The sequence below is a fragment of the Zeugodacus cucurbitae genome, chromosome 6 (genome assembly GCF_028554725.1).
Source record: "Zeugodacus cucurbitae isolate PBARC_wt_2022May chromosome 6, idZeuCucr1.2, whole genome shotgun sequence".
Taxonomy (NCBI): Eukaryota; Metazoa; Arthropoda; class Insecta; order Diptera; family Tephritidae; genus Zeugodacus; species Zeugodacus cucurbitae.
In genome coordinates, this window is record NC_071671.1 from 16,439,646 (window position 1) to 16,462,212 (window position 22,567).

A 22,567-nucleotide genomic window follows, 5' to 3' on the forward strand; every position below is an offset into this window, starting at 1 on the left:
ACAAACCGCTAAAAGGTTTCTTATTTACGTATGTATTGTGATTTTTTGAATTAATATATAAAAACACATAAGTGATCACATATACAAATGTTATGAACATAAAATTGCGATATGGAACGTATGTGGATCTTGTGTGGACTGTATTAGAACATGTCGAAAGCTCAACAGAAAATCAATTACTCACATTTGAATACATTTTTTACGCAAAACTTGTGTGGAACGTATTATAAATACTTGTGGAACTTATTAAAACAAACATCATTGTATATATAGTTTAAGTTTTACGCGAATTTTTTTTTCAATTTATTTGTATCAACCCCTTTCAACGCCCGTAAAACAATTTCCTACCTTTATTTGATTTTGATTCCATTTCTTTCATAGATTCTATTATTTTACAATGCTTCTTCACAAGATTCTCCTCCCTATTCCTACACACCACCACCACCTTTGTAAGCAGCATCTGCTTCTCAACGTTGTGGCAAATTTAACAGCGAGCGCGTCACCAGCTGATGACCCCTTAATCTGCATAATTTGTGCTGCAAAGTCATCAAGGGACTTACTTAAGCGCGAAAGGATAAAAGGACACACATACAGCATAGTTTATGAGAAGACATATGGAAAGCAATAAAAAGGCAGCTCACTGAGCAGATGAAACACAAAACTAAATGTTAAGTCTGCTGTTTTTTGAATAGAATTTATTAAACTGAATCTCAAGATGATGACGCCAAGGCAGCAAATATTTATATGCTAAATAGAAATAACAACAACAGACACTATAAAAGCTGCATAGTGACCAAAGCAAATGCTGCAAAATGGAAGGGGCGAAAAACTGTTGAATGAAAGGTAAATTGAGAATGCTGCGTATGTATTCTTCCACTCTGCTTGTGTGTGTGTGTAAGCCTTGCTGGCAGGGTCTACAATTTATTGGCACGGGATGTGCTGCTTATAAAATAAAGAAACCAGCAAGCCTATGGTCAAGTTACCCAAATGTTATGCATAAATATTCATTAATAAAACAACAAAGCAACAGAGAGCTGCGCTCGTAGCAATTGAAAGGACGAAATACCAGCTTTATACAATGTGTGTGTGTAGTCAGCAAATCCCTATTGTGCGTTAAGAATAACATACGGCCAAGGAAATGACTGAGACAATATGTTTATAACAATGTTTGTACATACATACATACACACATGATACATATTGTCAGCGTAGCAGCAGGCAAACGAAGATATTGCAGACAACTAATGTGTATGGGATTTGGGTTTAATAAATCGAAAAGGAAGTCGGGCAAAGAGTGGAGGTATATTTTAAGTAGTAGAGCGACCGCTAATGACCGCTGGTTACAGCTGCTTCCGCAAAGCTGTGACAAAGCACAAATACTTATACATGGCTACAAAGGTTTTGATATTTACATACGTATGAAAAATTTTAAGGTAAATAAATACAAAAAATGTTCGTGGTAAAATTTTTATTATAAATACATTGTAATATTGAAATTTTATAATAAAAAAGTGTGGAACGTATGTGGACTTTATGTGGATTGTATAAAAATTCCAATAGAGTAAACATTAAAATAAAAAGACAATCATATAATCATGTGGAACTTATTAAATTTTGTGGAACTTATTCAGAAAGCATGATTTGGAATATTACACAATTTAATGCAATCGACACAAACATAACTGCTGTTTACAAAAGTAAGTGTAAGTAAATATGTACATATTTCTGTTTGTATGTATATCTGTAAATATCTATATATTTCACGTAAATAAATTGGCTTATATGAGTTTTCATGAACTTATTTGAGGAAATACTTTAGGCAGTTTTGGTTTCCAGCTAAATCTCACCTGCCACTTGAAAAGCACACACCCTAAATCAAATCAAATGTCAACAATTAAAGCACCCCTGACTTTATGAGTTAATGCGTTAATACTTAAACCCAAATATATGTGCTTGTATAGGTACACTCCCGTATGTGTATTAAATAAATTTATATGGATAATAGTGGGTGCGTGATTTTTACATTCACATTGCGTTAATATACATACATACATGTATACGCTTTATTGTGTACATGAATGCGTACGGCTGCAGACACTAATTTGAGTGTGAAATTAAAGACATGCTGTTTATATGCTTATAAAACTGCCGAAGTGTTGTTTTCAATGTAAATATTACTGTAAAAGCAATTTATAGAAATGTGGAATGTATGTGGAACGTAAATAATTTTCGAAAATTCTCGCAGAAAAATTAAATTTGAGTTTATTATATTAATTATACAACAAAACTAACGAAAATAACTGTGGAACGTATTTGATTTGCTTGTATAACATATTTCTCATACTGCGTTATATGAAATATGAACATAAAAAATATACAGTAGGTAGTCTGTTCACTTTTTTCTAACTGCTTGAATGTCGTGCTAACTTTAAATTGAAAAATCTCGCAAAAGTATGCTTCTTTCAAAAAAGTTCTTCGGAAAAACGTTTTCCAAAAAAGAGCAGCAGCAACCGTGTAAATAACAAAACCTGACACATTTTTTTTCACAAAGTAAACAATAAAACATCGAAATTACATTTATGACTTTGCAGTAACAGTGAAATATGTCTATAAATATTAAAGTGAAGCGAGAATTACGGCGCTCACACCGCTCGCGCTTTGTAAGACTACCACAGCGCAAAAGCAATAATACTACAAAGGATAATAAATAGAAATAAAGGCAATAAAACGACGCATTCGCCGCCATGCGAGTAATTTTATATCCCGCTGTGTTAAACAAACGTTCGTTCGTCCAAATCGATATCTGTTCATGTGCTTATTACAAATATTGCATTACAAAGCTACATAGCTGGCGCTGCGGAAATCCCTCGTGCTTTTCGCGGGTGGAAAATTATAGGCCGCTGAGATGCTTATACATACTTAGCATTGGGACATATGTTTATATGTATGTGCGTGTGATTTCGCTGTGTGCTTTGCGCTGTCTTAGTTTGCTTGATTTATATGCGCATTAGTATGCTTTGTATTTTAGTTATTTGGTAGTTGACATTTAGTGCATGTCCCAGAGAAAACATTAAAGCTAGCACACTTATTGGTGCGCACGTGTGGGTATAATTTTATTTGTATGCCTTGTAAAAGATTACAATAGATTTTACTTACAGTGGAGAAGAAAGAAAAACATATTGGTATTGTTGTTGTTGCTATACATATTATAGTTGTTGTTGTAGATATTGTTATTTTTGTTGTTGTTGTTTTCATCGATTATTTTAATAATATTATTTTTCGATTCTTTGTGTTCGCTTTACACTCATATATTGTTAACTATCTTTGTTAAAAATGTTTTTTAAGTTTAAATGCCTAAAAGTATGCTTTAAATAATTGTATGACCGGTTTTTATGTACAATTCATGTAATATTTCGCACTTTTTGCAACTTTTTCGTCATACTTTTACTGAATAGCAGAGCTTGCGCTGATTTAATTGGCAGTGTTGTGAAAGTGACACCCTGTATTCACAAAAAATTAAAGCATAAATAAGAGTGGGCACAAAAAAGATTTTATAAAAGTATGTGTGACTCAATTCTTTGCCGGTTCACTATAGAATTATACCAATTTCCTTTGTCGCCGTGAACGCCTACAGCTATGACAATTTTATCGATTAAAAACGTGACGACAAAGCGTTCCATAGACAATTTTTTTACAAACACATACATAGAAATGTATATATATCTATCTATATTCTTGCATATGTGTCTGTGCTGTGACTTGTGTCCTGCTGTTTCATTATCACGGCTCTCATTAACCATCTCCTTTGCTGTCTACTAGCAGTCAATGTTTTTGTGCAATACCTGCTGTTATTTATATGCTCGCTTTTATATTCATATAATATATAATATAAGTATAGCACAGAAGCCAAATTATTTCCTTGAAACTTTTTGTTTGTTTATTTATTGTTTTATTTGGTCATTTTTATTTTATTTTTTTTTTTTTTGTTGCTTGAAAGTCACCGACCGCTTAAGTGACAGGCGGCATGACAATGATTCGGGAATATCCTATTAACAATTCAGCAACGAAGAAATCAATGAAATTGTTGAAAAAAGCTCATTTTATGTTGGGTCAATAAGTAGGTTAAGCAAACGATAGTCCTGAAATATGCCGTGCTGTGCAGTTGGAAGTAATGTGGCGTCAGCGCGGCGCGCCTTAATTGAACTCGCCAAGCTTGTCATAAAAATTAATGACTTCCGTTCGCTAGTAATGGCCAAATATAAAACGCTCATAACAGTTTTAATGCAACACCGCGGTAAAGTAATTATTTTTCTTAGATTTGGTGGTGGCATTATTTATAAAAAGTGGTTGAGGAATATACTTTAGTGACTCCAATTGAAACTAACTCAGATTTATAAAATTTATTGGAATGATACTTGAGTCAATAGTACATTGAAACAATCAAACTTCTAATCCCTATAAGATATCCCTATGTAGATATATCCCTATTTACAAAACCTTTTTAGTACTGTAATCGTTTTCGAATAGCTTTCTCCAATAATCAGTTGTTTAAGTTTTATTGAAACACTTCTTATAGACGCTTTTATTAATTTCTAATGTCATAATCTCAATGTTTCTCTTGGTAAAGCTTTCGAATAACTTCTGTGGTGTTCGTGGACCCATATACAGTAGATCAAAAGTATACCTTTAACGGGAACTTATGTGAAACATTTCAAATGACATAACCTCAATATTTGTTTTCAAGGAAATATACGGTTTCTCAGTTGATCTTGAAAGTCAACAAATTTTGGGAAAAAAAATTTACTTCAACTGAATCGGTTTTCTAATTCTTAATGGGTGTCCAATGGATCTTACGACATACAACAAATATAAGTTTGACCTTTGATTTGCTTCGTGACTCTGGGTTATTGCTCTATCGAGAAATCCCGAATGAAGTTCATATATACGCCTCTGACGTTTGCATTCACACTCTTCAAAACATCAAGTTCACACCCAAGCAACCACCAAAGCTCACCTCAATCATGCACTTGTCAAAAACTGCTCATTATCAGTTAATAATTGCGTAATTTAATATGTGCTCGAAGCAGAGCTGTTTAATGAGGACATAAGAACATAACTGTGTCTATTATATGTATGTATAGGTAAATATAGGCGCACCACTTGACATATGAGTCATGGGTGTTTCACGAAGGATAATATTATATATTTGCATATGCATGTATGTATGTATGTGAATAACGGGCTTATTATTAACTGCATCCTGTGGTTAAAACGGTGCTATCAAATAACACATAACACTGCCGCAGAAAAGTCAATCAACCGCTGACCTCTAGTGGTGGGAAAGGTAAATAACAACAACAACAACAAAATGTGGATATGTAGGAAAGCGGCTAAGTGAAAATATAGCACACACACACACCTTTGTTTTGGCATAAAAGCGGGAGTGTACGCGTAACGGATAACTAAGCGGACGCGTAACAACAACAAAAACAGCTACTAAACAATCAAGCAGGAACGAGATATTAATTTATTAGCGCACACACGTTATGATTAAAGCACATTAATGGTGGCGACAACGAAGACATAGAAAGCATGAATTGCTTGAAAAATGCGCGTGTGTGAAGCGTCATATGCAATTACATACACGCACACACCTCACTTTGTTGTGACAGTAAACACGCTTTGGTGGCTTAGAAAAATATATTTTATACGCAAGGTGACAGCAGGCGCACGCAGAGCGGCTGGAAATATGATAAATGTGTAGACAAATATACATATAAATGTGTTTATATGTATGCCATCTTATACGTAAGGCACAGGTATAAACAAAAACAACGCTGCCTCGTTGACGGAATTTGCATAAATTACCGTTAGGCATACAAATGTGTACGCGCACCAAGCCAGTATGTCCTGTCTGAGGATATGGGTCGCTGCTGCCTAAGTGAAATAGTAACCTGACAAGTATGCGGAGCCTGAAGGAGACACTGCTTATATTAATTTTTTATATTTTTTATTTCACATAATTTCTTAACTTTTCGACGCGGCAGCGACTGACAAACAGGCACGCGCAACACACGTCGCCCATAAAGCAATTAGCATTTGCAAAAGGACACTTTCTGACAGCGCAAATGCAACACATGAAGAGGGTAAGGATGGTGTCCCGAGTAGGAACTCGAGTAGGAAGCACTATTGTGGAAGAAGACAAATGAAGAAGGTATAAAAATAAAAAATTATAGTTTAACTTGCCAATTTGCGGCAGAAAGGGTAGGCAAATTAGTGACTGTCAAGCGAATAGATCATAAATTAGCGACGCACTTCAGCAGTCACTTTGACAACGGTTATTTGCTTGCTGTCCCATATAGAGATAATAAAACTGTGTAAATATGTGTGTTTTAAAGGGTTACACATATATAATACCCAGCAGGAAAATCCGCTGGTTGAGAGTAGAGAGTCTAGGCAATAATATTAGAATGCTCTCAGAAGTTTTTTTTAACAATAACTTTACGAAATGTACTTAATGAAGGCTTAACAAATATTATAGATAGTCCCAAACTAGTATTGATTACTTCGTCGGTTAACAAAAAGAACCGAAATTGCTTTCAGGGTTTCCGCAAACCGTGCAAGAGTCCAACGAGACATACAAGAGGATGACTATACAGAAGGAAGTAATATAAAGGTGGGCAGATACAAAGGGTTTTACATGAAACAGTCATATTGCTCATATGACCAAATCTGATTCAAAATTTCTCTCCGACTCCCTATCTCTCCATCGCTCGGATCATTGGATGACTTAAGCTCCAGAGCGTCCTTTACTTGTATTCTAAACATAAGTCTCTCAAATATATTTTTCCTCAGACATAACTGGACTGTGCCGCACAAAAAATACCCTTTACTAATAGTTTTGAAGATACAACATTCAAAATTTGTAGCTTGTTCGGGGCTTTCAATAATCACATACGTAAAATGAAGTATACTTTTCAGCTCCATTAAACTGGTTCAAATTTGACGAATGTGGACCAGTTCTTGACTAGTAAATGTGTACCCTGCTGGGTCATCAACATCAAATGGGACAGTTAGATACACATAACACATACTTTGCTTCGGTATCCCCACACACCAGCGCCGGCACTGAGGCGTTAAGGGCAAGCAACCCTTTTCACGCGTGTTAGACGCGCGTATACGCGCCTAATTTTTTATTATTGTCTACATGCGGGACACAGGCAACAACAACACCGACTTACATTTCATTATTCTTATATTTATTTTGAATTCAGTGTTGTTGCCATTGTTATTATTGGAGTCAAACACCTTGGCCATGCGATAAATTGTGCGCGTAAGCGCTGGAACTCGCAAGCTCTCAAGAAGGCGAAATTATTTACCAACCATTTCATTTTGTGCGCCTGTGTACGTGCAAAAAGGTGAAAGGTTAAAGTAACAGCATCATAAATACTTGAAAATCCCTTTCTTTTGTGTTATTTGGCAGCTTTCATTTAAAGGGTGCGCATGTGTTTTTTTACACCTACCAACGAGTGGCACGCACGTAAGGTGAGCACCAAACATTTTTTGTTTTATTATTTTCATTTTGTTTTGAATGAGAGCATCTTTAAGCGCAACCCGTGCCAGCGCAGCATTATCCCGTTGCTGGATCAGCGGCAGCGTTGATATCACACACTCGCCGAGGCGGAAAAGTGAAATGGTGCGCTGGCAGACAATGAATATGAAGCAATAAAAATGTAATGAAATGAAATACAAAAAAATATTTGTTTTTGTGGAAGATTTGCTGGTGTGCTGGCGAAAGGATGACTACATAAAGACTGTAGTGTGAGAACAGCGAACGACAATGAAAGAGAGTTCCGAGTGCCATATTGTGGCGCGGTAAAGGGCTTTGGCTGACAATAAATTGTGCCATGAAATGTACAATAAACAAATTTGTATTTGACAACAAGTAAAATATAGACATTTTGAGAAGATGAAGCAGGAGGATAATGTAAGTGAAAGTACGTTGATTGTGACAATGGGTTCAAAGAGTGCGTTAGTCACGCATATTGGTGCGTGTCATTTAGACAATAGTTGAGTTTTCATTTCTTTAACTAATTTTTTTATAACTTTTGGGAGAATACAGTACAAGTACTCACCGACCTTATTATATGTTTCTTAAATATTTTAAAGAGATATGTTAGGCATGAGAATGCATCTGGAAGATATACGCTGACGCTTGCGGAAAAAAAAAATATCGAAGAAAATGATATAAAGGTTCCGAGGAACTTCGTTGCTTAAGATCTCTCAACTTTATATTTATAGACGGAATTTGAAGAAGTTGAACACTTCTTTGAAGACGGATTCTAAATAATATAAAACGATGAATTTTATATAATAATATTATTTCGTCGACGAATCTTTTTTCTAAACTCGGACTAACGATTTCCAAATTTTTCTAAGAAGAAGAAGTCTTAGTAAATTGCCTGAAACGAGAAAAAATCGTTTCTAGGACCGAAGGGAGGTTCAAGATTAGATGAAATTATGTGAATGTTTTGAGGAAGTTAGTGATTTGTTGGTGAGATTTATAACTCTACTAAATAACGAGGTAATATTTATTATCCTCTTTAAGATCGAACTACCTTCTGCTGTTTTTTTTTTCAATATAAATATACTACAAATATTTTTATATTTAAATATCAAATCAACCACCTACACATCACCGAAGAAGTGTTTCATCTATCAAGAAAAGCTATCAACTCTTAATTATATTAAAATCACACGCATTCTTGCCACAACAAACGCACAATTCAACCCTTTTACAATTGAAAACCCAAATGCAAGTTCTTACTCTACAAATTCTAGGTAAATTTTGTTGCTTTCGTGGTAAGTCAAAACCACAATTGTTTGTGTAGTAAATTTTATATTGTGCCTTTCATTGTCGTGGTAGCAGTGCCATTTCCATGAAATAGTACAAAGCAACAGCCGGCACCGCCTCATTTCACACCGACCGAAGTACCGAAATTTCCCTTTCAAGCTCTCATTCATCTAAATACATATACAACTCTGTGCAATCACTCCCGCACCCTCAACTACCGGGGAACATCTTCAACTACAATTGTTGTCTGCTATGTATTGTATTTTTGGTTTGTTGCACGTTTTGCCTAACTGTTTACTGCATTGTTGTTGTTGTGGGTATTTTTTCGTTACGCTTGACTGCTGTCAAATTGCTGTCAACATGGCGCTCAACGTAATTTGACAACCAGCAACCAAAAACTGACACCCACTTACGCTCTTCAAGTATACGAGCGCTCACAGTGTCTCTATCTTTTTTTCTGTCAGCGCTGCTTGGTTATTGTTATTGGATTTTTTTTTGCTGATTTTATTGTAAAATTTTTCCTCGTCGTCACTTACACGCTTATCACTGCTATGACTTTCTTTGTAAACCCGTTTTCTTTCTTCATTTTATTGCGTGGCCGCACTCAATGCGGCTTCACGCTTTGACAGTTTGTTATTGCAGCTCATAAAAGTGCGATTTTTTATTTAAAATATTTTGGCAGTTTTTTGCATCACTTGCCTCTTATACAATTTGTCTCTTTGGCAGCGCATTCGCTTGTTGCCTTTTTATTATCTGTAATTCGTAAAACAATTTTCTTTTGCCGCCGCCGCCGCTGCTTCTACGCGCTCTTGTCGCTTTTGTCAAATCACAATTTAATTTGCTGTCAAATATGTTGAAGGGTAGTGATTATCAGCGCTCAATCAAGCGCTCTACTCTCCACACATACAACGGCAGCCCACACTTTTTGCGCTCTAGCGTGCCCTGGCAGCTGCATGCGTTGACGTTTATTGTGCGCCCGCGAACAGCTGATATTGACAGCAGCCGCATATCAGCTGTTGATAGCGCATAAATGCTGTGGCTAATAAAAAATTTAAGCGTTGGGAATTTACAGCACGGACAGTTTACGTTGCGTAGGTGTTGTATTCTCATATATGTATATATTTTTTCAAATTTTGACACTCTTCAGCGCCGTTTTATACAGTCAATCATTTTGACAGTTTAAACGGTTATGTAGTGTGAAAATTCATATGAGTATTAAGTGAAGATTATCATAACAGCGTATCATATTGTGTGCGACTTCAAGTGGAGATTTGTGTTGCTTGGATTTATTGACAGTTAAATTGTGTGTAATTATGTTGAGTGAGTACTTAAATTAACAGCGGTGCATGATTGATAAATTATTAATTTTTTGAATATAACTCGCTAAGTGAACAAAAAGTAATTACTAGGGCTATTGCTTATGGTAAGTATACTGATTAAGCTTTGAGCTTTTTGCTTGAAAAAAAAAGAAACAAATATTTCAAAAATTTGTCTGTTTTAACAGTTTTTTCCCCGATATGTTTGTCATATCGCTAAATTATTATTGGAAAGCGTGAAGCACATCAAAAAGTAATTTAACGTCTGTCAAAAAAACTACATATAAGATAAAGAATACTTTTCTTTATATAAAAATATGGAATGAAATAAGCACTCGATAACACTTTGACAACTCGAAGCTCTTTTCAATATCAAAAAGCTTCTCTGATGGTTTAGAATTATTAGCTAAAATTATTCATTTTTTAGTTGTGATTTATACTAGAACTTACTTTGAAATCAAATAGATTTCACAGCCACAAAACGACTGACTAGAAAGGAAAGCTGACAAGCTTGAAGTACGCGAAAGAAAAAGCTCACGCTGTCAAAAATTTCGAAGTGACCAAAAAAAGGAATGAAATATGGGACCAAACTTGGAGTATTAAAAAGAAAAAAAAATATATGAGAGCAAAATCTCGAAGAGTTCGGATTAAAAGCACAAAATGTGCGATTAAACTTAAATTAAATCAAGAAAAAGCTCGAAGAGACCAGAATAAAAATGTGAATGCTTGGAATTTATCTCTGATTGTAATTCTATTGTATAGGAGTTGTGTTATGAGTGATGTTTTGATAGATTAACAGAGAACGCAAGAAGTAACAAGAAAAATGGGTTGAGTATGAAAGCTTCGTCGAAAACTAAAGCTTCTAAAAAAAGTGTTGAAATGAACAACAAAAGGGTGAAATTAGTGTACGTGTATATTGAGTTGAGCAGCTTAAAAGCGATTTTATAACCTTAAAACCCATATACTCTATCTGACTATACTCTCTTTTGAAGCTCTCTAGGTAATCTCTTGCTCCTTGGAATGATTGAAAATATGTATTATAATGTTTAGTTTTTATAAAAGAAAGTCAAAGAAAAGGAATGTACCTTGTTTAAATGAATCAATCAAAAAATCTCATAAATAACTCCATTAAGTACACGTCCAAATAATTCTTCATCAACAGAAGCATTACAAACATTTTCATTTTCAATTATTTCGGGTTCACATTTCACTGCGTGCAGCTTTATCAACACACATTAGCTTTTCTAAAGCGTAAATAAATCGGACAGCCTCTTATTCTATTCATGATGCACAACTAAATGACCAAATAACTCACTTGCTATGATGATTTGGCATAATAAAGATAAAATTTTACGACCACAATGAAAAATAAATAAAAATTTATTTCAAAAAGTGTAAACAAAGAGACAAATAGCGTAGAATATAATGAAAAAATAAAATATGTGGCTGACTGACATGATTAACATTAGTCAGCACGCCCGCACACAAAAAGAGCGCATTATCTGAGAGAGCGACGAGTTAACTAAAACGCCATAATAATCAAGCGGTAAAAATCAGAAATGTCAAAGTGAAAGTTCAAAAGGTTGCCAAGTGAACGACGACCCCAAAAGCATGAAAGCATAAACACACACAAAACAAACAAGCGACGACACAAATAAAACCACAATCAGCAGCAAAGCAAGATAATATGCAGAGGAGAGTATAAAAAAAAATAAATAAAAGTAAAAAAAGGAAAACCGAAAAAGACTTGACAAACACAAAAATTTATTTGCACTAACCGCCAAGTGCCCACTACAAAACTCTAGTCGTATAGTACATATGTATAAGCAAGTAGGGGTCGGCTAGCAGCAAATCGGATTGACGTAACCCCATGACAATAACAATAACAAAAAAAAAAGAGAAAAACAACAAAGCAAATTTCGTGCACGAAGGTCTCTTGTCTTTATGTCATCCACAAAAGGGATGCGTCGCTCGCACACACCAGCCAGCAAAACGCTAGCACGCACACGGCACGATCTCGATTTGGGATACGACGACCCATTAAGGGATATGGGCGCGTGTATAACTACCACAGTGACAATAAAAATAAAATAGAATAAAATAATGTGAGCGCTTTGTATGCGGCGAGTGGAGCGCGCATAGGGAGTTAAATGACAATTGCTACTGTTCAAGGAAAAGAGGCGGTTATGGGGGGGTTAAAGGCCACACTTCTTCGCATTACGCTTATAAAATATGCAAAACCAACATTGACACAGCGCTGCCACCGAGCCAACTGCAAAATAATAAGTGTTGAAGACAAAAAAAAACAACAAAAAACAAAAAAAAGTAAAAGTGTTTATTTACACACAAACATACATACCGAATGGCTATGAAATTGCTAGCGCTCATATAAGTATACTGATAGCATTAGGCAAGATAACTGGAGGAGTGGTAAGCGACGTAATGCATACGTAAGACTGATAAAGTTGCCGACGCCGTAGCTATCGCTGTTGGCAGGCCAAGCGCCCATTTGTTCTGGGTGAGCAAGGCGGTCAGCGTTTGGGCGGTACGTATGTATGTCTGTGCGTATGCGGCAGCAAATTGGATTGATATGAATGGCATGTGGCGATTGTCTCGAAATAGAATATAGCAAGATTAGAATGTGCTGCTGGGGTGTGGTAGTGCTTGAGAAGTAGTAATGACTTTTTTACAATTTTTTTTTTCAGATTTATTCCGAGACAAATCGTGGCCCGCTTGTCATGCTGATATGGGACACGCGACCAAAACGAGTTGAGTGAGCTGTAAAGGCAAGCTAATGCTTGCTGGTGATCTAGAGAGGGGGGACTCACAGAGTGCTCACGATCTTCGGACACGAGTGTGTTAAGTATTTTTAGGCGCGTGGCAATGTTTGAAAAAATAAGTTGATTAGAGTTATTTTTTGTTGTAATAATAACTTATTATTACACTTACAGGTTCAGCGATTTTAAGTGGTCTTGTACTACAAGAGAGGCGTGATAACGAGGCTGAACGTTAATTGAGAACTAACAAGTGAATAAGAAAGACTGATTAAACATACAAGAAACGTGAGAAGAGGGTAGTGAGTGTGGGAAGACAAACTACTCAGTTATTGGCAGCTTTGATAGACTGAAGAAAGAGAGCGAAGGTTAAAGAGATCTGCAGGTGTTGCTGTGTGTCGATGGTGCTCTGAAAACAGAGTGCTTAGCGCTTATGGAGAATTGGAAAAGCATAAAAAGAAGCTCTCAACTGCTATTGAGTGTAGGAGGAGATCTTGCAAAAGATATATTTTTCAATCAAAGTAGTGCTCCGAAAAATCTCGTTTTGATTCCCAAAAAAACGCGCGAAAATTAGAGACAAGCATTAAAATCCAGCAACCAACAGCTGTCTGGAAGACGAGTTCCCCCCTATAATGCAACATTTGCTGACCCCTACGAGATGTGCGCCGAAGCAAATGTGGGAAAGTGTTGAAAAAAGTGCAAAATTTTGATTTTCGCAGATGAACTTGAAATCAACAAGGTGAACGAAGGAGCTGAACTAGCTGATGGGAAGCTAAAAAGCAATAAAAAAAAAAACAAAATTAAATATAAATACAAAGAATCAATGGAGTATTTGAGAGATCAAAAGGAAAAAAGTTGCAAAAGCAGCTGATATTTGAAGACCGTTACGTCAGCCACTGCTAATTGTCGCACGCTGATTGGGGTGTGTCTCTATCTAATAGATTTTTCTACTAAAAGCAACTAGTTTTTGTCTAGCGCATTGTTGCTGACGACAAGTTTAACCAGCCCAAGGATGTGCAGCTTCCTAGACAAGCCGATGAAATTTCTGGTTTACGCTAAGCAAAAGGCTGAGAAAATTTTTGTTGGTATTTTCAACAGAAAGCTCTCTGATTGGGGGAAGTGGCGCACAAACGACCGTTGACCCGACCCTTGCCAGTCAACAGCAGCTGCTGCCTTGTGTGTTGTGCGTGCGTGCGCCTTTAAGGAGTTGAACGTGCAACTATTTATGATTTTAAAGTTGTCGCTGAAGCATCCCTTCTTCGTCATAGTAGGCAGCAGCACTGACCAGACGTGTTCTTGCACGCATATTAATGAGCCAGCGCTGCCGCTCATATGATTGCTTCGCATGCAAAGCTTCCGCTGCTACGCTTCGTCGACTGCTTTTGTCACATCGGGCATATTAATTTTCCTACACCACCACCACTACAGTGAAAAGCATAGAGAACAGAGTAGAGCTTAGCTTGAAAAAAGGACTCTCACATACAAACACACAGTTACTCGAATATCTAAACTCTTTCATACTTATTGCCGCCCGGTGGTCATTTCAATTATGTATGTGTTTAAAAAGAACATTAAAGGGATATTGTTGTTGTTTGTTGTACTGGCGATTACTTTACGCTTTACACATCACATACTACTACCTAATAATATTACGTTTATTGTTATTGTTGTTGTTTTTGTCATTATGCATTATTATCGTCATTTGTGTTGTTTGTTTTTGCGCCACACCACTACTCTAGTTGTTATTGTTGTTGGTTGATTGTTCTACGCATAGCTTTTGCCGCAGCATAAGCGTGTGTTAATGATTATGTGTGCATGTCCTTGTGGGATTTTTAACTCGCTCGCCAGCAACAACTACAACAATAAAGTGCTTCTCAGCACGTATTAAGAAAATTTCGTATGAATTTTCACTTAAGATACTAATGAATGGTTTTTGAGATTATAAATAGCATTATGTGTGTGTGTGCTGAGAAAATCGCCTATTTCCGGTTTGTTGGCGTTTAATTGAAAATGTCAACGGTTTTCTTGACGCAGCGCATGTGGAAGGTGGTGCTTTTTGTGTATTTAATTTTATATTGGGTAATATGATAATCACATTCAGTCAATGCTGGGTAGAAGAAAATTTTTGGTTTGTTTACTTACAGCCCAAGACATTTGTTTAAAGAGGTGAAATGGTTTTAAAGTTTACCTGCAAGCAAAAGAGAGAAGGAAAATTTATTAGAATTATGTTTCAATTGTAAAAATTCAAACAAACAAATAAGATATTTATATATAAAATAATTATTGCTGTCAAAGTTTGTGAAAGCTCACAAAGTTGTAAAATTGAGCTTTTACGCAAAGTATAGCTTTACCAAATCAAGTGTTGAAGGTATTTTAAAATAAAGAATATATTTTGAAATTTTAAGAATTAAAAAAAAGCTTTATTAAAATTGCTTTTGAAAAGCTTTCCAAAACTTTTTGTGAAGGATAATGAAAACAGTTAAATAGAAAGTTTAAAACTAAGCTTTCACAAAAATTAAAGCTTTGAAAGCTCAGAAAGTCTTTACAAAATATTGTCCGCAAGCTTTTTAAATAGTGAAAAATTTTGAAAGCTTACAAAGATGTTAAAATGAGCTCTGACAAAAGTGAAAGCTTTACAGAATTGTGTCCAAATAAAAATAACGAAAACACTATAATAGTTTAGCAAGTAAAATAAGCTTTCACAAAAATTAAATGTTTGAAAGTTGTAAAGAAGAGCTTTTATAAAAATGAAAGCTTTACGAAATTGTGTCTGAATGCTTTTTTAAAATAATGAATATAAATTGAAAGCTTTGAAAGTTCTAAAAATGAAAGCTTACAAAATTGTATTTCACGATATTTTTAAATAATAAAATTTTCACTAAAGTATCTTTAATTTTTTATGTAAATCTATACTTATGTATTTTTCATGTGTTCCATACCTTTTCATTAGTTCAATAATAAAACTAAAAGCTACATACAAGAGAAAAAAAGTGATTTGTAACACAGTAAAAACGCAATTAGTGGAAGTACATAGCGAGATTGAGAGTTCATTGGCTGAAAGTCGCTGGCGGATGAGATTTAACAGCGAAACATGTCAATTCCATCTCAATGCTGTTAAATTAACCAAGCGCAGAAAAGAAACAATGAAAAAAGGGGAACATAAAAAGTAGATATACAATCAAAAAAGAAAGGTAAAAGGGGAAACATTGAAGAGTAGTAACAAAAGAGGAGAAAAATTAAACAGAACGAACCATATATAAAGCGCTGTTTAAACGAGGAAACCAAAATGAGTGAATAAAGCTTTTGATGTTTAGTAGGATTTCGAAAAGCAAAGTAGTAAGAGAGGTTAAAAACCCATAAAGCAACTAGTGAAAAAAAACTACAAACAGCTAGCAACTTTAATACCAAAAAAGCTCTATGAAAAAAAACCAGCCCAAATTGTCAAAATGAGTAGAATTGAGTTGAGCGAGGTCAGGCCGACACTGCCAACTGGCTGGCTAGTAAAATGGACATAAAAAATTGTCAGCAGCTTAAAAAAATTGTCGAAAATGGCGATAATAGTGAAAATGGCGGAAAAGTAAAACGAAGCAAAATTGCAGGAAAAACATATGTGCAGAACATGTGAAAGCAACCTTTTCTTTTTTGGGTACAGTCTGCTTTTCGGCGCATAGCGCATAAGCTTTCAATTCGGGCCAGGCTCGCTTGGTGGCACTTATAGCCACCAATAGCCAATGCACATAGAAGAGCGGCATTTAATTGACGTGTATGGTGGGCTGAGCGGTTTTCGGCCATCCACTGAGTTGCTTTATTCCACACTATGTCAGTGGCCCACTTAAAAGCTGTGCTATCCGCCAAACGACGTTGCATATGGCATATGGCATGAGCCGTACTTTTTTGCTGCCGACAACGGCCACAGCTGCTTAGCTCGTCTGTTAGCCGAACTAATGGAGTGAGACATTTTGGTTTAAGCGCCGTTGGATGGACGTGCACCTAGCGTTGTGGCGGCTGACAGTGTGGCTTGGAGACGACTGCTTTCATTTCGGTTATATAGTATGGTAGTGGCTAGTTGATTGGCAACCCGAAATATGAGTGCATGTATGGATATATCATACGTATATGTGTAGGTGCTTCACTTGCAACTCAAACATATTTACTCTTTGGTAATCCCTTTTAGAAGTCTGCTCAATGCACTTTTCGCAATTGTTTGGTGCTAATGATGATTTTTTTTAGAGAAGGGTATATAATGAAATGGATAGTTTCGACATTCGTATAGAGCTTAAAATAAAATAGTTAGAAATAAGGCTTCGAAATAAAATTTTTATTTGGTATTTTTTTAATGGTCTGACAGTGCAAAATTTTCTCAAGAAAAAGGGGTGAAACTTCTACTGAAAATAAGTTAATTTAAGTACCAGCGTAAGCTTTCATCAAATTAAGCTTTTATTGCTTAAAGTTATGAGAAGGTTCATAAGAGTGAAAGTTCAGGTATTAGTTGTTCATTAAGAGCGTTTACAATGTTCTAGTATAGTATAGTTCAACAGCCGTATAAATAAAGGCTTCACAAATTTACTAAAAGCTTTATTCTTTTTCTTTCGCTTAAAAGAGAAAGCTTTCGTATATTAATGACTTTTGCTATTAATTTAAAGCCTTAAGGTCGTATATATTAGCATTAACGGACAATTTACAGTATTCTCACGTATTACAAGCAAAGCACAACGTCTCTAAGCATTTAGTTCCTTTTCTTTTTCCAACGCCGCAAGCTTTGCTATATCGCCACCATGTAATACACCATAAATAAAGTTATTAGCAAATTTATTTTAAATCCGCCTGGCGGCAACTGAATTTTTATTTAAATTTCATTTAATTTTGCTTAAGTATTTCAACGACAATCGACGCTGCCGGCGCACATTTGTGCGCTGTCTCAACCGACTGGCGTTGTCGCCAAGTATTGTAGCATAGAAAACACACAGCTGGCATCATCAAATTTCAAATATCTTAGCCAACGGCAAGGCAACATTTCATGGCATTTGAGCTGAGCGCCGACACTGCCTTGCCGCTAGGGACTTGAGCTTTTGTGGGCGACAAGTGTATATAGGCGCAAGTGTGTGCGTGTATGCGCGTGTGTTGGTGTGCTCTGTAGCGCAGCATTTCGGTGTCCTTTCGCTTGTCACTTGGAATTTTTTTTTTTGAAATTTTCTTGTGTGCACAATGTGAAGGCAATTTAATCCTACCACTGCCATAAATCACTAAATACACACAGGCAGTGGCATGTTGCAAGTATATATGTATGCATGTATATGGGTGTGTGTGTGCCGTTAGCAAATGAAATATTTAAAGCAGCTCTCTTACGTTAACTCACATATTCATAGTATGTCATATATAGATGTCTGCATGTGTGTGTGTGTGGATGCCGCAAGCAGCGGACAGCAGCAAATTCCCACACGCACCACATCAAATTGAACTAAATATCCTTTTTTGCCCTCAATTGAAATTCCCCAATGGCATTTAGTAGGCAAATACCACACAGCTACATATACGCATATTTGCATATGGAGCGCTCATTCCTATTTGCATCAGTATGGGTGTCTATGTGTGTGTTCGCCTTGAAAAATCTAAAAATGATTGTAATATATTCGAAGGCATTTGTTTGTACAAAGCGCACTAATGTGGGTTACACAAGCATACCTACACTCACACACAAAATATATGTGAATAAAAGAGTTTAAAATTTCACTACTCCACTTCTCGTGGCTGCCACATACTCATATAACTCTTTTGCGACCGCAGCGCCGCAATTTAATGCTAGAAGAAATTTAAATATTGAAAGGATACTTGTTATCGCATCAATTTCGACAGCAGCGCCAGGATAATATGCTAAGCTGAAGGTAATTTTTCTCTCTCATAGCAGTCCCGAAAGGATAAAGCCACCAAAGATCCAAAGATTACACAAAGAAACTGAGGTGGAAACAATGTGTGGCAGACACAAGCCGCTTGCTTGAGAGCAAGTAATGCAAAAACAAAAAAAAAAAAACATACAAAGAAATGAAAATCAAATGAGAAGACGTGTGGAGTAAGAAATTGGTAGAAAATATTCACTCTGATAAGGGATTTACTACTGTCAACTGGCAATCAAAGGATTTTCGCAGGGATATGGCGTTAGAAAGGGTAGGCGAGGCACATACTTTTTCATACAGACATACACATGTGTGTGGATAAGTGCGAAAAATATGCTCGTTGAGGCAAATTATAGCGCAGCATTTAAACTTGAATTTTCTAATAAAGGTCTCTCTTGAAATATTCAGTAAAACTAAAGCTTTGACAAATTTTATGACATGCGAGAAATTTAAAAAAATTTATATCATGAGAAGTTTAAGTTGTTAGTTGAGTATTTTTCATTTAAATCTTCGAATAAAGACTGGATTATACAAAAAGTATGATTGAAAAATTTTATCTCATGAGAGAAAAAATTTCTAAAATTTATTGCATGTCGTAAAAAAGGCATATTACTTGTGTTATGAATAATATTAATTATCAAACATTCAAAAGAAATCAGTAAATAACTTTAAATTTATTTTTTTAATTTTTAGCATTAAAAAAAAATATTAAAAAATAAAAGTAAAAACTTAAAAAATTACTTAAAAATAGAATATTTCAAAATCTCAAAAAATAAATATTAAAAATTTTAGATTTTTTTTTAATTTATTTAAATTTTAAAATTTTAAATATTAAAAATTTTTGATGTTTTTTAATTTATTTAAAATTTTTAAATATTTATTTCATAAATAGTTTTTTTCTTATTGAAGACATTTCAGGTAAAAAGTAAGTAAAAAAAAATATTTAGGAAACTAATATCGCCATTCGGCATAGTTCGAGAAATTTTCTACTATAAATAAGCAGTTTTTAAAATGGAAATTTTTAAATTTTTCACAAAATTATTCCAATTTTCATATTCACTTTTTGCATTTCAACTCAAAAGCATTTAATTAATAATAAAAAAATTATGAAAAAGTTAAGACAAAATCATCAAAAATTACATTAATCCCTGCCATTGTTGCTTGTAGTCCTTCAAAGACATCTCTAAGCCGAAAAGCGACAGGTAACGGAACAAAAGGCAACAGAGCAATTAAAAAAATTGCGCTACAAGTGCAAACAAACATAAGAGCTGAAACTTGGTAGGAGCACGGAGCATTCTAAGCTGTAACTATGTACAGTTATCTTCAGTCCACACATTTCTTTTACGTTTTGCAGATTTTTGTCAGCTCTTTCATGTGACAACGGAAACATACGCCAGCCAATACATTTGACAATCCCTTTTGTATTTTAGCTCTGTGGCTTCATATTTTTAAAGTAAACACTTTTTATGTGTGTTTTTTTTTTTGTTTTTGGCACATTTTTCTTGCTTTTTTATACTTGTTAACCATTGTTATGTTGTTGTAATTAATTTGCTAAGCACCAGCGCCAAAAACCATTTTCATTAAACATAATGACAAAATCCTTCAAACACACACACATACACTCAGAAAGAGTGGAAGAGAGTGAAGGCGAGTGAGTGTGAGGCAAGCCAAAGTAGAACTACAAATTTGTTAGAGCACTTTGCTAATATGCTAGCAAGTGCATTGGCTTTATTCAACGTTGTTGTTGTTGCAATGTTTTTTTTTTTGCTGTTTGTTGCTTTTTGTATACAGAGCAGCTTTTGTCATTAGGTATTTTTATGCGGCTAATTAAAAAGTTGAGCTCTTCTACTCGGTGCTGCTGTTTTATGCTAGCGCGTTTATGCCCTGTCTTCGTTCGCTTACCAAGCCATTCGCTATATGCCACACACCCGATACGGGCGCTTTATCTATGCTCATCGGATTTCTCGACTATGGAGCTTGCAGGCACAGCTTTGCGGGTGAGGCGATAGTTTGCGAAGCATTTAAAGCGCTACAAAGCGTTGCTTAGTACGAGAGAGAGAAGGGAAATACAACAATTTTTAATTTTTTTTTTAATTTTTTAAATATGTAAAGGAACTGCACTTTGTGGCAAAGTTAATAACTACAAAACAAAGTGATTTTAAAGCTCTTTAACACACTGTGCTAATAAAGCTTGTAGAAAGGTGGCGAGATAGTGAGAGGAAGCTATAGAGTGCATAAGTGTAGAGAGTGGAAGAGAGAAAAAAATTCACTCTTCGTCTGCTGCATTTTTCAAATGACTACAACATTTAATTTTTTTTCCAGTTATTTCACTATGCTAGCAATTATTTTAATAATAATCCTTTGCATTTTTTTTAATACTCCTCGCACGCTTTAAGGCCAGCAGTGGCAGCGAAAGCTTAGCTGCTTTTGCAACCATTTGCCATATGTTTTGGCGCCTTTATGCTCATCCAGTGTTGCCATGGCTTGTGTAGCAATTATGTTGTAGCTTGTTGCTTTTGACGGCTAATAATGGCGATACAGTATGGTCAAGCTTGTTAAAGCAACAAAAGTATAAGTTTAGAGGGAAATCCCGTAATTTTTTATATAATGGAAGCTTTATAATATTAAGTAGTCATAAAAAAGCTCACAAAAAAGCTTCTACACAAATGCCAATAAGCTATTTATGTGCTGAATGGATGATACTAGTTAATATATTAAATAAATGTGGCGCTTAAATTATAATGCCTGTCGTTTTTTTCCGCACACTTTCGCATGGAATTCTTGTATTATGCTTTTCCACGAATTTTCTGCATAGTTTCAGAGCGCACATTTTGCTGGTGATTTAGACAGGTGATAACGATAGAAGCAAGGAAAGAAAAAATACAAAAAAATAGTAGCTATTGAAAGTTGTATAAGCTCTTTTGCGCAAAAAGACGAAAGCTTAAGCTTTAACGATAGTTTATTAGCAAATAATTTGCATTTAATATTTGTTGAGTGAAAGCTTTGCTAATTAGCTGAAAGATATCATAATTTGAAAGAATGTATTAGTATATAATATCTACGCTAATAACATTAATAAAATATTCCATCTATTATATTTTTAGAAATCATACATATTGTTGTAGAGTGAAAGCTTGATCTAATTGCATCGTGAAATATAAGATATTATTACATTTTTGAAACTAAAAGAATAAAATGTCGTAATACAGCTTTTTTCACCTTTGTAACATTACTTTTTTTTTAATTTTTATATGACAGCTCGCAAGGAACTCCAAAAATAAGTCAAACTGCTTAAATGAAAGCTGCATTAAGTTTATTTTTTATTGAACAACACACTTGGAAAGATCCGATATAAGCTCTAATAGCTATATTGAAAACTCTTCCAGAAAGCTTTATATTAGGCATATTCAGTTATTTTAAATATTCAATATTTTGATTTTAACTTTTGCATAGTTTTTTGTAGTTCATACACTATTTTGTATTTCAGAGTGGCAAAACCAAGATATAAGAAAATCGTAGAGAGCTTTCACTTTTAAATTAAAATTTAAAAACAGGTATTGCTGACTGTATAGCTTTCACTTAGAATTTTAATATTTTAAGTTAAACTTTTTAAAATGTAAAAATTAAAGTAGTCAAATCCATGGAGATTTCACTTATCAACTAAACTTTTATAAGATTTACTTATTTAATTAACTATTTTATAATACTATTACATTTTGATTACAACCAATT

The 22,567-nt window shown here is 34.9% G+C and overlaps 1 protein-coding gene across 37 annotated transcripts in view; it reads right to left on the minus strand.

Annotated features, from left to right (window-relative positions):
- Positions 1 to 22,567, minus strand: part of LOC105213249 (protein muscleblind) — a 285,776-nt gene that overhangs the window by 102,044 nt on the left and 161,165 nt on the right. The window contains exon 4 of one of the 37 annotated variants that reach the window (XM_054234598.1): positions 14,976 to 15,132. The exons of the other annotated variants lie outside the window; for them this stretch is intronic. Coding sequence (XP_054090573.1) covers positions 15,103 to 15,132 — 30 coding nt within the window. The 3' untranslated portion in view covers positions 14,976 to 15,102. Of the gene's footprint in view, positions 1 to 14,975; positions 15,133 to 22,567 lie in introns of those variants that run through there. 37 annotated transcript variants of the gene reach the window in all.